Source organism: Gorilla gorilla, chromosome 1 (assembly GCF_029281585.2).
Source record: "Gorilla gorilla gorilla isolate KB3781 chromosome 1, NHGRI_mGorGor1-v2.1_pri, whole genome shotgun sequence".
Lineage (NCBI taxonomy): Eukaryota > Metazoa > Chordata > Mammalia > Primates > Hominidae > Gorilla > Gorilla gorilla.
In genome coordinates this window covers 91,073,411-91,090,579 of record NC_073224.2, presented here as the reverse complement: position 1 = coordinate 91,090,579, position 17,169 = coordinate 91,073,411, and the positions used below count along the sequence as shown (strand labels likewise).

At 40.7% G+C, this 17,169-nt stretch overlaps 1 protein-coding gene across 1 annotated transcript in view; it reads right to left on the bottom strand.

Moving 5' to 3' along the window:
- ALDH9A1 (aldehyde dehydrogenase 9 family member A1) overlaps positions 1 to 17,169 on the bottom strand; it is a 36,926-nt gene that overhangs the window by 14,608 nt on the left and 5,149 nt on the right. The window contains exons 3-6 of the mRNA XM_004027824.5: positions 6,138 to 6,267; positions 5,264 to 5,398; positions 3,663 to 3,859; positions 2,618 to 2,758 (exon numbers count right to left, since the gene is read on the bottom strand). Coding sequence (XP_004027873.3) covers positions 2,618 to 2,758; positions 3,663 to 3,859; positions 5,264 to 5,398; positions 6,138 to 6,267 — 603 coding nt within the window. The remainder of the gene's footprint in view (positions 1 to 2,617; positions 2,759 to 3,662; positions 3,860 to 5,263; positions 5,399 to 6,137; positions 6,268 to 17,169) is intronic.

The window sequence follows — 17,169 nt, the reverse complement described above, 5'->3', positions numbered from 1 at the left end:
AATTGTTTCTCTTTATTGAGTAGAGAAGTGTGGTGTCCTCTCCCCCCAAAAAATATTTAAAGCAGATTTTAATTGTGTCCTTACTCATTGTGTAATGTCTTTACTGTTCAGACTTAGTGTTTTTCTTGCTGAAAGATGTGAGGTGGCTTATCGTGCAACAAATTACTCAACTGGTTAGAAAACAATCAGATATTATTTATGAAATACTTGTACTGGTTTGAAGATAGTCCTTCTAAATCATAAAAAAAAAAATTTACAAAAAATAAAAAACAGGCCAGGCATGGTGGCACATGCCGGCAATCCCAGCACTTTGGGAGGCCGAGGCATTTGGATCACTTGAGCCCAGGAGTTCAAGACCAGCCTGGCCAACACAGTGAAACCCCGTCTCTACAAAAAATACAAAAATTAGCTGAATGTGGTGGTGTGCTACACTGGAGACTGAGGTGGGAGGATTGTTTGACCTTGGAGGGGCCAAGATTGCAGTGAGCCAAGAAAGCACCACTGCACTCCGGCCTGGGCAACAGAGCAGGACCCTGTCTCAAAAATTAATAATAAACAGATAAACAATAATGGAACCAGGGCTCCTTCAGAGAAATGGCTGGTTCCAGAGCACAGCCAGGGGAAGTATGAGATGAGTCTGGAACACTTTGCTATGCCAGAAAGTAATGAAGTATTCAAAGAATAATGAGGGCATATCAAAAGGTCACAGAAATGGATTCCCACCAGCCATCTGCAATTATTTTAGCATCAAAATAAATAATGAGGCTGGGTACAATGGCTCATGCCTGTAATCCCAGCACTTTGGGAGGCCAAGGCAGATGTATCATGAGGTCAGGAGATCCAGACCATCCTGGCTAACATGGTAAAACCTCATCTCTACCAAAAACACAAAAAATTAGCTGGGCGTGGTGGTGGGTGCCTGTAGTCTCAGCTACTCGGGAGGCTGAGGCAGAAGAATGGCATGAACCCAGGAGACAGAGCTTGCAGTGAGCCGAGATCGCGCCACTGTACTCCAGCCTGGGCGACAGAGCAAGACTCTGTCTCAAAAAAAAAAAAAAAATTAGCCAGCCGTGGTGGCACACACCTGTAGTCCCAGCTATTTGGGAGGCTGAAACAGGAGAATCACTTGAACCCAGGTGGTGGAGGTTGCAGTGAGCTGAGATCGTGCCACTGCACTCCAGCCTGGGTGACATAGTGAGACTCCGTCTCAACAAAAAAATAAAATAAAGGCCGGGTACAGTGGCTCACACTTGTAATCCCAGCACTTTGGGAGGCCAAAGTGGGTGGATTGTGAAGTCAGGAGTTTGAGACCAGCCTGGCCAACACAGTGAAACTCTGTCTCTACTAAAAATACAAAAATTAGCTGGGCATGGTGGCGGGCACCTGTAATCCCAGCTACTCAGGAGGCTGAGGCGGGAGAATCGCTTAAACCTGGGAGGCAGAGGTTGCAGTGAGCCGAGATCGTGCCACTGCACTACCATCTGGGGGACAGAGCTAGACTCCGTCTCAAAAAATAAGTAAGTAAATAAATAAAAATAAAAAATAAATAAATAATGATAGTACTGGATTATAACACATAGAATGAAATAAGAATCCATGGGTCCATATTGATATAAATAAATGAATGGAAAACAAACAGGGGTGAAGGGCAAGTTCTTTCTTACAGTAGAAGGTGAACAAATATAGAAGAAATGATGGAATTGGAAAATCACCATTTGCAACCACCATAATAAAAATTGTTTTCAGCAAGAATCATCAGTGGTGAAAGAAGTATTTACTGCATGAAAGTTTGATGAGGAACAGGATAGTCTCAAAATACCTCCTACAAGATCTTATTAACCACAAAGTAAAAAACAGTAACTTTACAGTGAAGACTTACCTTAAAGCAAGTGATCAAAGTTAAATCACCACTGAGTAGGATATGACATCATGTTTGTGGTATTTTTGCCAAAAATTCATAATATGAATCTAACAGGAAACATCAGACAGACCCAAACTAAGGAACATTCTACAAAATGAATGGCCTGTTCTCCCAAAATGTCAATGTCCTGAAAGACAAGAATAACTGAAGAACTGTTCTCAGCTAAAGGAGATTAAAGACAAGACAACTAAAGGCAATGCATCATCCTTGACTGGATCCTAAACCGGAAAAAAAGCCATTTTTGTTCTATTTTACTATGAGGACATTAGTCAAACAAGTGGCAAAATTTGAATAAGGGCTATAGATTGAGTAAGGGCTATAGATTCAGTAACAGTACTATATCAATGTTAATTTTTTAACTTTACTAAGTGTACCGTGCTTACGTAAAAGAATGCACTTGTTTTTAGGAACTTTATATTTAGAAGTTAGGGGCCTTATGTCTACAATTTACTCTCAAGGTTCAGAAAAACTTAATATGCCTACGTATGTACAGGCAGATAAAGAAGATGATAAAGTAAATCTGTTAAAATGTTAGTATTTGAGAAATCTGGTTCAAAGGTACATGGGAATTCTTTGTACTATTTGTGCAACTTTTCTGTAAGTCTGAAAGTACTGCAAAACAAAAAGCTTTAAAACACACTGTTGGATGAGGGGGTAGAGATTCCTTTTACACCTCTTCCAGGGACAGGTACATACCTGGCCTTGTGTGAGGAAGTTCGCCATCAGCGCCCCCTTCACAGCATTGTTCATATCACAGTCTGAGAAGATGATGAGTGGAGATTTGCCTCCAAGTTCCAAGGTAACAGGTTTGATTCCTTTAGCTGACATCTCCATGATCTTACAGAACAAGGACAAGGTATTCAGAACTTTAACACAAATTATATTGCATGCTAAGTCAACTAGACCCTGAACCTACAAAATCATCTTGAACTGTTTGTGACCTGTAGCCTTATTCTTGTCAATATGCTTTGTCTTTTGTCTATTAAAATATTCTAGTCCAGAAAACTGAAGAGAATCCACAGAGTTGCACTGACATTAGAAGAGGGAATTCATTTAAAAAATATTGCCCCAGCCTGGGCAACATAGCAAGACCCTATCTCTACAGAAAAATAAGAAACTTAGCCAGGCACAGTGGCACATGACTGTAGTCTCAGCTTCTTAGGAGGCTGAAGCAGGAGGACTGCCTGAGCCCAGGAGTTCAAGGCTGCAGTAAGCTGTGACTACACCACTATAATCCAGCCTGGGCAACAGGGTGAGACCCTGTCTCAAAAAAATAAAAATAAAAAATATTGTCAATTCACAGGATTGTCATAGCCAGAAATTCTTTTGTGTTATTGTTACTGTGTTTAAGGCTGACAGAGTTCAGAACACAAATTAATGTCAAAATAATGAATCTGAAATAGCCTGAGTAAAAATCCTTCCTTCTATACAGGAAATTAAGTCACTAAACAATACAAGTGGCAGCCCAGGCCCCTGTCCACTAAGACACATCCTCTCCTTAGGCTGGGGCTGTTAATTTCCACCCCTACCTGGCCTAACACAAATCACCCCATGTGTACTCCCTTTCCCCCTTCATACTTTTACAGGAAATTTCACACCTCTGCCTAATAAAATCTCCTTCCCATTCCCAATTCAGGCTAGGTAAAATCAAAAGAGAAGCCACCAAAATATACTCTGGGTAGGACCGGATTTGCCATATCCAAATGCCATGTGTGTTGACCAATACTGGTTTCGTCCTCACCTTCATGCCAGTAGGCACACTTCCAGTGAAGGAGACTTTGGCCACATCGGGATGCTGACACAGAAACTGGCCTGTGGCAGCCCCTCCCTGCACCACATTGAAGAGCCCAGGAGGTACACCAGCCTCAGTGTAGATTTCAGCCAGTAGCAATGCAGAAACAGGTGTAAAGGGAGAAGGTTTAAAGACCATGGCATTACCTGCATAAACCCAAGACACAAACATAAAAAGACTTTCTAAGACCAGTGATCCCCTGAAAACAGGACTAGAGGACAATTCAAAAATGATTCCAATTGTTTCCTCTTCCCCAACCAAATCCTACATCAAAAATGTTATTAATAACCATATTAGTTTGTTTTCATGCTGCTGATAAAGACATACCCGAAACTGGGAACAGAAAGAGGCTTAATTGGATTTACAGTTCCACATGGCTAGGGAGGCCTCAGAATCATGGCGGGAGGTGAAAGTCACTTCTTACATTGGCGGCAGGAGAAAAATGAAGCAGCAGCAAAAGCGGAAACCCCTGATAAACCCATCAGATCTCATGAGACTTATTCACTATCAGGAGAATAGCATGAGAAAGACCAGCCCCCATGATTCAATTACCTCCCCCTGGGTCCCTCCCACAACACATGGGAATTATGGGTGATACAATTCAAGTTGAGATTTGGGTGGGGACACAGCCAAACCATATCAATAAGTAAACAACTCTTGTCCTTTTCATCTTGGTTTCTCTCATTAAACAGATCCCAAACCCTACAGTTGCCCAGTCTCACATTTGCATATCTAGGCCTTTTCACATATATTATCTCATTTAACACTTTCAACAGCAGTATGAAGTAGGTATCATTAGCTCCATTTTATAAAAGTTGACATTGAAGACCAGAATGGTTCACTTGATGAGAGTCCCCAAAGCTAGTGACTTAATTCTGGGCCTATTTTTCCTCTTTCACAGCTGTATCTCAAAGAGAAATAGGCTAAAACAAGAACATGCAATGGCAACAGGACAAAAGCTGCATTTCAATATAATGTCCTAACAGTAATGCTTTTTAACATTACAATTTTTTCTAAGATAAAATTAGTCTTCTTTCCTCAAAGATTCTTCTCTTTAAATACTGTAAGAAAACTATTTTATGTCAATCAGCCAAAGCTCCTCTTTGATAAGGAGCTTATCAAAGCCTTGCTTATCATTTCTCTTAAGACCCAAATGAAGAAAGGAGTTTATCTTCTGCTTCGTAAATGAAGTCAAACTCCTAAGTGCTAACTCCTACATTAAAATTCTTGTCCAGAAAGGAAGAGAACTTATAAGTAGCACAAATCTAATTCAATTTAATAAGAAAAAATTAAATTTCTTTTCATATACAAAATTAAATAAATAAAACCTGGGAATATCTAGACATGATTGTGTACAACCTAAACTATGCTCCTTGAGGGGCAAGGCAGGGCAGGAACGAGCCATATCCTCTGAGGCTTTGAATATCCCAGAGCAGGCCCCTTCTGATTTAAAGTGTGTGTTTATAGAGAGGTGAAGGGTAGAGAATGGGGAGAGAACGAACGAGAGAATGAACGAATGGCTCTCAAATGGAGGGATAATTCATTCTTACCACAGGCTAATGCTGGAGCTGACTTCCAAGAGGCAATCTGAAAGGGGTAGTTCCATGCTCCTATTCCCACACATACCCCAAGTGGTTCTCTTCTGGTATAACCAAAGGATCCACCTGGGAGCTGGATGTGTTCACCTATGGGGAAAACAGGAGTAAAGCAGGATGCAGGTCTGTGCTCCCCAAGATTTCACCAACATCTGTACCAGTCTGACTTGTACTCCAGTCAACGCAGCCTCCCCACTTCTTCCAATACACCAGGCTCACCCTGTCTCCATTCTTCTATTTGTTCCAGGCATTCTTCCACTGGCTTCCACGTATTCTCTCCACATAGAGAACCCTGCCTATCCTTCAAACACATGTTCATCCAACTTGATTTAACAATTCTCTAAGAATTTACTGAGCCTCTATTAGATAGCTTAGATGAAACAAAACGGAAATGAGAGGAACACTCAACAGCAGGGGAAGCACGTAAGTTCCCTGCAACCTTCCTAGGCCCTACCAACCTTCCAATATCAATTGTTGAAAACTTTATACACTGTCAAAAAAAAGTTTGCTAAATAGATAAAACTGGTAAATATGACAAACTGATTCTTGTGAAAACTGGTTTTTCAGCAATTTGGTCTAAAGCTCAGGTATCATGCTAGGTGCTTTACATGCACTATCTCATTTAATCCTTAACCCACGAAGGTAGGAATTATTATCTCCAGTTTAGATTAGGAAGGATAAAGTAATTCCCAGGCCACCCAGGTAGAAAGTGACAAACCCAAGACTTTCACCCAGGTTTGTCTTAATTCCAAAATCTTTGCCCTTCACCACTAGGCCCTGCTCTTCTGCCTCATTATCAGCTGGTCACAGACACCAGGTGAGGACTTACCAGCCATGGATGCAGCCAAGCCTGCATAATACTCCAGGCACTGCCAGGAAATGCTGATGTCCAAGCGGGCCTCAAAGATGGACTTGCCATTGTTGATGCACTCCATAGTAGCAATTTCATCCTCCCGTTCCTTTGGGTAAAGCAGAAGACTAGATTTAAGACATATTCCAATATGTCTTGATGTAATTAATGCTTAAATAGAATACACTGCTCAATTTTTAAAACTAGAAATAGCTTTCACTTTAAATGAAAAGAAATGGCAGTGTTACATTTAGAAGAGAGATAAAAGCTTATAGCTGAACAGCAGCCCTGTTCTTCCCTCGCTAATTAATCGACAAAGATTTAAGACCACTACTTTATTTCAAGATCAGTTAGTAAAAGAAGGGGCAAGACTGGGCAGGAATGAACCCATGCCCTCTGAGGCTCTGAAAGTCACAGGGCAGGCCCATTCTGATTTGAAGTGTATATTTATTGAAGAGGTGAGGGGTAGAGAATGGAGAGAAAATGGATGGCTCACAAGTGGAAGAATAATTCATTTTGGAAGATGAATGTAATACGTACATGTACGTAAATATGTATGTTTGCTCATATATGGTAAGAGAAAACAGTTCTTAGGGAAATTATACAAAATATTCTGGCCGGGCGCGGTGGCTCACGCCTGTAATCCCAGCACTTTGGGAGGCCGAGGCGGGTGGATCACGAGGTCCGGAGATCAAGACCACCCTGGCTAACACAGTGGAACCCCGTCTCTACTAAAAATACAAAAAATTAGCCCGGCGTAGTGGCAGGCGCGTGTAGTCCCAGCTACTCCGGAGGCTGAGGCAGGAGAATGGCGTGAACCCGGGAGGCGGAGCTTGCAGTGAGCTGAGATTGCGCCACTGCACTCCAGCCTGGGCGACAGAGCCAGACTCCGTCTCAAAAAAAAAAAAAAAAAAAAAAATATTCTAACACACAATTGCATTTAAGAGGTTGTAATATGCATCACTTTAAGTCACCCAAAGAATTGCAGCATATTCTCTTCTAATATTTTCTAATACTTAGCATTCAATCAATACTATTTTCAAATACTGTTTCTAGTTCTGGGCTCCACAACTTACTAAGGATAAAGAAATTCAATAGATGGTCCAGTGATGAGCTTAAAGGTTTAGGAAATTAGACCTAAGAAAGAAAGCTAAATAATGCCTTTCTTTGGTCTAAAGAACATAGAAGAATTGAATATGTAAGAAGTAGGCAGTTGCTATTATGGGTCCAATTTAAAATAAATAATAGGGTGAATATCAGAACATACATAAAAGATTTAGCAACTGACAAGAAGGAACATTCTGTTTATAAAACTGAGCAGTAAGGCTGGCCAGAAGCAAAATGGAGTGCAACAGAAACTAACTCAAGCATCTATCCACAGTACAAAGCTCAGAAAAGATGAAAGTAGGAATATGAAAACCAATATGAAATACAAGAAAGGACAGTTGGATAGTGAGATTTGGACATGCTGTATTTCTTATAAAGGCCAGAGGTATAAAGTGCTTTGACTCATTCATTCTACATTCATTACTAGGGAAAAGACTATCAGTCCTGTCTATCCCTTTAAGAGCTTACTTCTAAAAGGGCAAGTCAGCACATTTTAAATCAATATTGCAATTTTTGAATAGACATTTTCCTTCAGAAAGGATAATCTGTTCACATTCAAACCTGGTCTAAATTAAACTCCCTTTTAAACCAACAATTTACCTTCTCCCTTCCTGATCCTACACTCAACAAAACAACCTTTTGACAATTAACTTGTTTCCCAGTATGCTGACCCTAGAAAGAGGGTACCCTAAGAGGACAACATACATCAATTCTTACGCCAAGCATAAATTATTCCCCATTCTTAAGTTTGTTGAGTATAATTAACACAAAATAGTTTTCCAAAGGTATAATCAACCATAAGTAGCTTAAATTTTGTTTCTTGAATTCAAGAGGAAACTAGGCCCTAGAGAGGCTAGTGCATTAATCGGTTGAATAAAGTGATGAATCAGTACAGAACATTTCAAATACAGGGAAGAGATATTACACTGGCAATAGTGAAACACGGTTCTGCTTACACTTTAGTGTAAGAGTGAACAAATAGGAAGTAATCTGTGATTCTATCGCTGCTAAGCCCTGGAACATTTACTAAGAGAATAGAAACTTTTACTCTGGAGATTTTTTTCTCTTTTAAAATAATGGATAGGTAAGTGGTTTTGGGGGCTGTTTTGGGGTTTCAACTCTCAGAGAAAATTCAGTTAATTAGATGGCCTTGGGAAATTTTTCCTGTGTTATTCTATTATTCTCCATCCTTACAAAAAAAAAGTTATCTACTAAGAGCATTAGGAGATCTTCTGACATAGTACGTAAGGATCATCAAAGATGTCTCTGACAAAAATTTCTGCCTGCTGCTATTGCAAGAATAACCATAAGATAAAATTGTTCACCATAACAACATACTGCTACAAGTATTTCTTAGGAAATACATGTGTTGTTCCCAACCCTGTTCCTCCTCTATATCACCCTGCTTTACAATATGACTTGACCAGGTGTTCACTGGGATGAAAGATTAGAAGCCAAGGGTAGGTCCCTCACCTCTCCCTTTCACTTCGAACCCCTCAGCAGGGCTTAATGTCTAGCTTTGAAGCCCAACAGACTAGCTCTTATACTTACTAGTTATATGATCTAAGACAAGCTATTTAACCTTTTTGAGCATTTTCTCATTTCTCAAATAGGTAAAATAGCTATATACATCTCAAGATGCTTTTGCTAATACAATTATGTACAACAATCACCTTGTCCAGAAGGAAAAAATGGAGGGAGGGAGGGATAAATTACAGTACAGACCACTAAATGCTAAACATGTAAGCACAAGAGGCAAGAAAAACAAAAGAATAGCACCAAACTCAGCGTCATGGCATTGTAAAAGCATGAGGTATGACAGTATACACATGGTAAATGAGGAAGGACCAGTAGTGCAGGAGAGCTGGGTCTTATGGTGTGTGAAGAGAAAAGACGAGGCTGGAGAAACAGGGCCTGAGGGCCATGTTAAGGAGGGGGACCATGGCCAGTTTTACCCAGGGATGTACCATGATCAAATGTGCTTCTGTAGGAGGACCACTCTGGTGGCACTGTACAAGACAAACCAACCTGGGCCAGGGCTGGAGGCAAGAAGATAACCTACATACACAATCTCTTCTTTATTTAGATAGTTTTGTCATCGTTTTAAGTAACATTCTCCCTCCCCTTTTAATCCAAATGATAGCTACTTCACAAGGGGTCTCCAACTGAAAAATGACTGGGTCTCACAGACAAGATCTATACAATCTGGTAAAAGTACCAAAGGATTCAAAGTAAAAATGAGAAAATATGGAAAAAATGTTCATTTCCACTAGGAATCAATGAGCTTCTAGCCAAGATGGATTAACAGGGACCAGATTCACTCTCCCACCTTAAACAACTAAAAACACCAGATAAAATACACGAACCATTTTCAGACATCAGACATTAAGCAACTCAAGGCAGTGGTCCCTGGAGGAGGGAACCAATGAGGTGAGCCCTACAATTGCTGGAGTCTACTGCCTAGAGAAAGTTTTCAGGCCACAGAGCAGGGAGGAGGAAGCTAGGTGGCGCCCAGCAGACACATGAGTTGAGAAGATAGGGTGGGAGTTTAGGGAACTTTGAGTGGCTACAGTTCTTCAAGACTGAGTGTGGAAGGGAAAAGAACTGCACAGATAGAGAACCCCAGAAATCTGCAGATTCCCCTTTGAGTACCAGTGTGAGAAAACTACCCAAGACTGGGAAAAGGACTACCCAAGAAGAAAAGGTTTTTTTTTAAAAAAAAAAAAAGCCCCAGAACTCACACAGGGCCAGGTATAGTTCATGTTCCCACCAGCCATGGTGAGAAAACCTTATTAACACCCAGATCACAGGGTTAAGCAGTCAGAAGGGTATTGAATAACATGGCGAAATTTGCTGATCTAAAAGCAAATCTTCCAAGGATCAAACTGATTCCAAGTAACTTCACTGTGTCCCAGAACAAAGCTTAAGAATATTTTTTAAAGTACAAGACTATCCAGCATCCAGCAATATAATATGCCCTAGTGATTCACTAGAGATCATATGTCTAGTGATCAAAAACTACCAGGCATGCAAAAAGTAGAAAACCGCAACATTTAACCAGGAAGCGAAACTAACCAATAAAAACACATTCAGAAATAACACAACAGAACTAGTAGACAAGAACATTAAGTTATGATAGCTATACTCCGTATGTTCAAGAAGGCACAGAAAAACATAAGCATGTTAAGGAGAGCCACAGAACACATATATAAAAGACCCAAATTAATCTAGAGATGAAAATACACTAGATGAGATTAACAGCAGATAAAACACTATAGAAGACCGATGAACTTGAGTCATAACAATAGAAATTACCTGAAAACAAAACACACACACACAGGGGGTGGGAGGGAAGGCTCAGAAGGAGAAAAAAACCCATAAACACACCCAAAAACTGGAAAATGAACTGAGCATCAGTGACGTGGGATAGCTTCAGGCAGCTCAATATATGTGTAATTGGAGGCCCTGAAGGAGAAGTGATGGAAGAGGGGGCAAAAAAAAAAAACTAAAGAAATCATGGCCAAATTTTTTTTCCAAATGAAACAAATTTACAGATCCAAGAAGATCAATAAACCTCAGGAAAAATACACATGAAGAAAACTGCACCAAAAGACATCATAATCAAATTGCTTAAAACCAGTGATAAGGAGAAAAATATTAAAACAGCCAGGGGTGGGGGGTAGAGGGAGTACATTACATACAAAGATACAAAAATAAAAATGACAGTAAATTTCTCTTCTGAAACAATACAAATCAGAAGACAGTGGAGCAACATCTTTAAAGTACTGAAAGAAAAAACTATTTACCTACAATTCATTCAAAAATTAATGCAAAAAAAAGACTTTTTTAGACATACAGAATCTGAAAGAGTACCAACAGACCTGCACTATAAGAAATGCTAGGCTGGCGGGGTGCAGTGGCTCACACCTGCAATCCCAGCACGTTGGGAAGCCGAGGTGGGCGGATCACTGGAGGTCAGCAGTTTGAGACCAGCCTGGCCAACATGGTGAAACCCCATCTCTACTAAAAATACAAAAATTAGCCGGGCATGGTGGCACACATTTGTAATCCCAGCTACTCGGGAGGCTGAGGCAGGAGAATCACTTGAACCCGGGAGGCGGAGGTTGCAGTGAGCCGAGATCATGCCACTGTACTCCAGCCTGGGTGACAGAGAGAGACTCCATCTCAAAAAAAAAAAAAGAGAAAGAAAAGAAAAGAAAAGAAATTAATTAATTCTAGGCTGGGTACAGTGGCACACACGTACAGTCCCAGCACTTTGGGAAGCTGAGGCAGGAGGATGACTTGAGCCCAGGAGATCAAGACCATCCTGGGCAACATGAATAAACCAGCTCTCTACAAAAAATACAAAAATTAGCCAAGTGCGGTGACATGAGTCTGTAGTCCCAGCTACTCAGGACGCTGAGGTGGGAGGATCGTTTGAGCCCAGAAGGTCAAGGCCATAGTGAGCTATGATTCCACTACTGTGCTTCAGCTGGGGAGACAGAGCGAGACCTTGTCTCAAAAAACAAAACAAAACAGAAAAGAAATGCTGAAGAAATTCCTTCTAGCAGAAGAAAAAATGACAGCAGACAGATATCTGGGTCTACACAAATGACTTATGAGCACCAGAAATGGTAAATATGTGGACAAATGTGAAATATTTTACCTTATTCTTAAAATATTTTAAAAAATAATTGTTTACAGCAATACTTTTTTTTAAATTCCAGCCTGGGAAACATGGCGTAACCCTATCTCTACAAAAAATACAAACAAAAATTAGCCAGGTATGGTGGTACACATATACGGGACGCTGAGGCAAGAGGATCCCTTGAGCCCAGGAGGTTGAGGCTGCAGTGAGCCATGATTGTGCCACTGCACTCCAGCCTGGGTGACAGAGCAAGACCCTGTCAAAAAAGAACAAAGAACTGCAGATCTTGATTAACTAGAAAAATCACTTAAAAGAAAACTGAGGGCTAATATGATTGTAGGTGTGGTCACAGAGTGGGATCTATTCAGTTATGGAATAAATTGGGGTGAAGGCAGGTCCAGAGCACGATCATCAGACAAGTGTTTTTGATTAATAAACACTTAATAATAAGCAGTGGGTTTTTGATTAATAAAACACCACACAGGTATCAAAGGAAAAGTAAAGGGGAGGGTAAAGTAAAAAGAAATGAAATTTAGTATCAGACAACAGATTTCAGAGCAAAAAATATTATTAGATATTACCCAGGATCAATAAAAGTCATTTCCTAACAATAAAGGAGCCAATTCTTAACAGCCCTACAATGCTGCTCATTCACAGGAAAAAAAATGGGCAAACGAAAATAATAAATTATCTGCTTTGAGTTATCTTTGGTTTATCGAATTAAAAACAAATTTTTAGTAACGGGGAAAATATTTCGTTGGGAGAAAATTCTATATGAATATTTTGATATTTCTGCATGGTCAGGGCTTTCCAAGCAAAGGACACTGACGAGTTGATTGAATAGCAAAGGCCTTGAAAGGCAGAGACAGTATCTCCCTAAAGATAAAGAAATCTGGAGAAATTTAGAAATGTAAACCTCTTTACTTCCTGTTCCTGAAACATGTGCTTATACTCCAGGATAATAAACTTAGTGATACCTTCCCTCTCAACCCTGGAGATTTGCTTAATAAGTAATCTCAATCTCCCTCACTCTCTCCCCAGAGAAGAGGATGGGCAGATGTGCCAGTAGTTTCTATTTAAATGAATCTCAGTTTAGGGTTCTTCTCCTTTGGTGCAACTTCCTGCATGCACAGGGATCTCACCTGGTTCTCATCCCAACCCCTCACTCACCGTGGTGACCGATGCTTTGAAAACAAAGAAACTAGGCCGGATGCAGTGGCTCATGCCTGTAATCCCAGCACTTTGGAAGGCCAAGGCAGGCGGATCACCTAAGGTCAGGAGTTCGAGACGAGCCTGGCCAACATGGGGAAACTGTCTCTACTAAAAATACAAAAAATAGCCAGGCGTGGTGGCATGTGCCTGTAATCCCAGCTATTCAGGAGTCTGAGGCAGGAGAATCGCTTGAACCCAGGAGGCGGAGGTTGCAGTGAGCCAAGATTGTGCCATTGCACTCCAGCCTGGGTGACAGAGTGAGACTCCATCACAAAAAAAAATAATAATAAATAAACAGAAACTAGTGCTAAGGTATTGCTATGGCTGCTGCATTTTGCTGTAATAAACCATCCTTCTCTGTGATCCAAAAAGCCTCACGTCTCTTGCCAGAATATATATGTATAAAATATACATATATTACACATAATTGTGTAATTTACAACTATAATATAGAATATATGTATATTATATAGATTATATATTATTCTATGTGTATAACATAGCTTATATGTGTATAATTATGTATATGTATATTATATGTGTTTTATATGTATATGTATGTAATATATACACATATATACACACACTCTTGAAAGCAGGGAAACTCTCAGACCCGTCACAGTTTCTGACATAACATACTTATGACAAAAAGTCACCACAGACCTGCCACTCAGCTATCCATGATTCTTATTTTGATGTATTCTCTTCTGAATTTTCTTTCTATAATGAACATCTGGTACTTCTGATCTTTAAGACTATAAAAAGTTTAACTATCAGAGTCCAGAATCAAGATGGCCGAATAGGAGCAGCTCCGATCTGCATCTCCCAGCGTGATCAATGCAGAAGATGGTGATTTCTGCACTTCCAACAGAGGTACCGGGTTCATCTCATTAGGACTGGTTCACCCGGGAAGCACAAGGGGTCAGGGAATTCCCTTTCCTAGCCAAGGGAAGCCGTGACAGATGGTACCTGGAAAATCGGGACACTCCCACCCTAATACTGCGCTTTTCCAACAGTCTTAGCAAACGGCACACCAGGAGATTATATCCCGCGGCTGGCTCGGCGGGTCCCACACCCATGGAGCCTTGCTCACTGCTATAACAGCAGTCCAAGATGGAACTGCGAAGGTGGCAGCGAAGCTGGGGGAGGGGCGTCTGCCATTCCTGAGGCTTGACTAGGTAAACAAAGCAGCCAGGAAGCTCGAACCGAGTGGAGCCCACCACAGCTCAAGGAGGCCTGCCTGCCTGCCTCTGTAAACTGCACCTCTGGCAGCAGGGCATAGCTGAACAAAAGGCAGCAGAAACTTCTGCAGACTTAAACGTCCCTGTCTGACAGCTTTGAAGAGAGTAGTGGTTCTTCCAGCATGGAGTTTGAGATCTGAGAATGGGCAGACTGCCTCCTCAAGTGGTTCCCTGACCCCCAAGTAGCCTAACTGGGAGACACCTCCCAGTAGAGGCCGACTGACACCTCATACAGGTGGGTGCCCTTCTGGGACGAAGCTTCTAGAGGAAGGATCAGGCAGCAACATTTGCTGTTCTGCAATATTTGCTGTTCTACAGCCTCCGCTGGTGATACCCAGGCAAACAGGGTCTGGAGTGGACCTCCAGCAAACTCCAACAGACCTGCAGCTGAGGGTCCTGACTATTAGAAGGAAAACTAACAGAAAGGAATAGCATCAACATCAACAAAAAGGACATCCACACCAAAACTCCATATGTAGGTCACCATCATCAAAAACCAAAGGTAGATAAAACCACAAAGATGGGGAGAAACCAGAACAGAAAAGCTGAAAATTCTCAAAACCAGAGTGCCTCTTCTCCTCCAAAGGATCGCAGCTCCTCACCAGCAATGGAACAAAGCTGGATGGAGAATGACTTTGACAAGTGACAGAAGTAAGCTTCAGAAGATCGGTAATAACTTCTCTGAGGTAAAGGATGATGTTTGAACCCATCACAAAGAAGCTAAAAACCTTGAATTCTACCAGAGGTACAAAGATGAGCTGGTACTATTCCTTCTGAAACTATTCCAATCATTAGAAAAAGAGGGAACCTCCCTAACTCATTTTATGAGGCCAGCATCATCCTGATACCAAAGCCTGGCAGAGACATAACAAAAAAAGAGAATTTTAGACCAATATCCCTGATGAACATCGATGCAAAAATCCTCAATAAAATACTGGCAAACAGAATCCAGTAGCACATCAAAAAGCTTATCCACCATGATCAAGTTGGCTTCATCCCTGGGATGCAAGGCTGGTTCAACATACACAAATCAATAAACGTAATCCATCATATAAACAGAACCAAAGACAAAAACCACGACTATCTCAACAGATGCAGAAAAGGCCTTCGACAAATTTCAACAGCCCTTCATGCTAAAAACTCTCAATAAATTAGGTATTGATGGGACATATCTCAAAATAATAAGAGCTATTTATGACAAACCCACAGCCAATATCACACTGAATGGGCAAAAACTGGAAGCATTCCCTTTGAAAACTGGCACAAGACATGAATGCCCTCTCTCACCACTCCTATTCAACATAGTGTTGGAAGTTCTGGCCAGGGCAATCAGGCAGGAGAAAGAAATAAAGAGTATTCAATTAGGAGGAAGTCAAATTGTCCCTGTTTGCAGATGACATGATTGTATATTTAGAAAACCCCATTGTCTCAGCCCAAAATCTCCTTAAGCTGATAAGCTATTTCAGCAAAGTCTCAAGATACAAAATCAATGTGCAAAAATCACAAGCATTCTTATACACCAATAACAGACAAACAGAGAGCCAAATCATGAGTGAACTCCCATTCACAATTGCTTCAAAGAGAATAAAATACCTAGGAATCCAACTTACAAGGGATGTGAAGGACCTCTTCAAGGAGAACTACAAACCACTGCTCAATGAAATAAAAGAGGACACAAACAAATGAAAGAACATTCCATGCTCATGGATAGGAAGAATCAATATCGCAAAAATGGCCATACTGCCCAAGGTAATTTATAGATTTAATGCCATCCCCATCAAGCTACCAATGACTTTCTTCGCAGAACTGGAAAAAACTACTTTAAAGTTCATATGGAACCAAAAAAGAGCCCACATTGCCAAGACAATCCTAAGCCAAAAGAACACAGCTGGAGGCATCACGCTACCTGACTTCAAACTATACTACAAGGCTACAGTAACCAAAACATCATGGTACTGGTACCAAAACAGAGATATAGAACAATGGAACAGAACGGAGCCCTCAGAAATAATACCACACATCTACAACCATCTGATCTTTGACAAACCTGACAAAAACAAGAAATGAGGAAAGGACTCCCTATTTAATAAATGGTGCTGGGAAAACTGGCTAGCCATATGTAGAAAGCTGAAACTGGATCCCTTCCTTACACCTTATACAAAAATTAATTCAAGATGGATTAAACACTTAAATGTTAGACCTAAAACCATAAAAACCCTAGAAGAAAACCTAGGCAATACCATTCAGGACATAGGCATGGGCAAGGACTTCATGACTAAAACACCAAAAGCAATGGCAATAAAAGCCAAAATAGACAAATAGGATCTAAGTAAACTAAACAGCTTCTGCACAGCAAAAGAAACTACCATCAGAGTGAACAGGCAACCTACAGAATGGGAGAAAATTTTTGTAATCTACCCATCTGACAGAGGGTTAATATCCAGAATCTACAATGAACTTAAACAAATTTACAAGAAAAAAACAAACAACCCCATCAACAAGTGGGCAAAGGATATGAACAGACACTTCTCAAGAAAAGACATTTATGCAGCCAAAAGACACATGAAAAAATGCTCATCATCACTGGCCATCAGAGAAATGCAAATCAAACCCACAATGAGATACCATCTCACACCAGTTACAATGGCAATCATTAGAAGGTCAGGAAACAACAGGTGCTGGAGAGGATGTGGAGAAATAGGAACACTTTTACACTGTTGGTGGGACTGTAAACTAGTTCAACCATTGTGGAAGACAGTGTGGCGATTCCTCAAATATCTAGAACTAGAAATCCATTTGACCC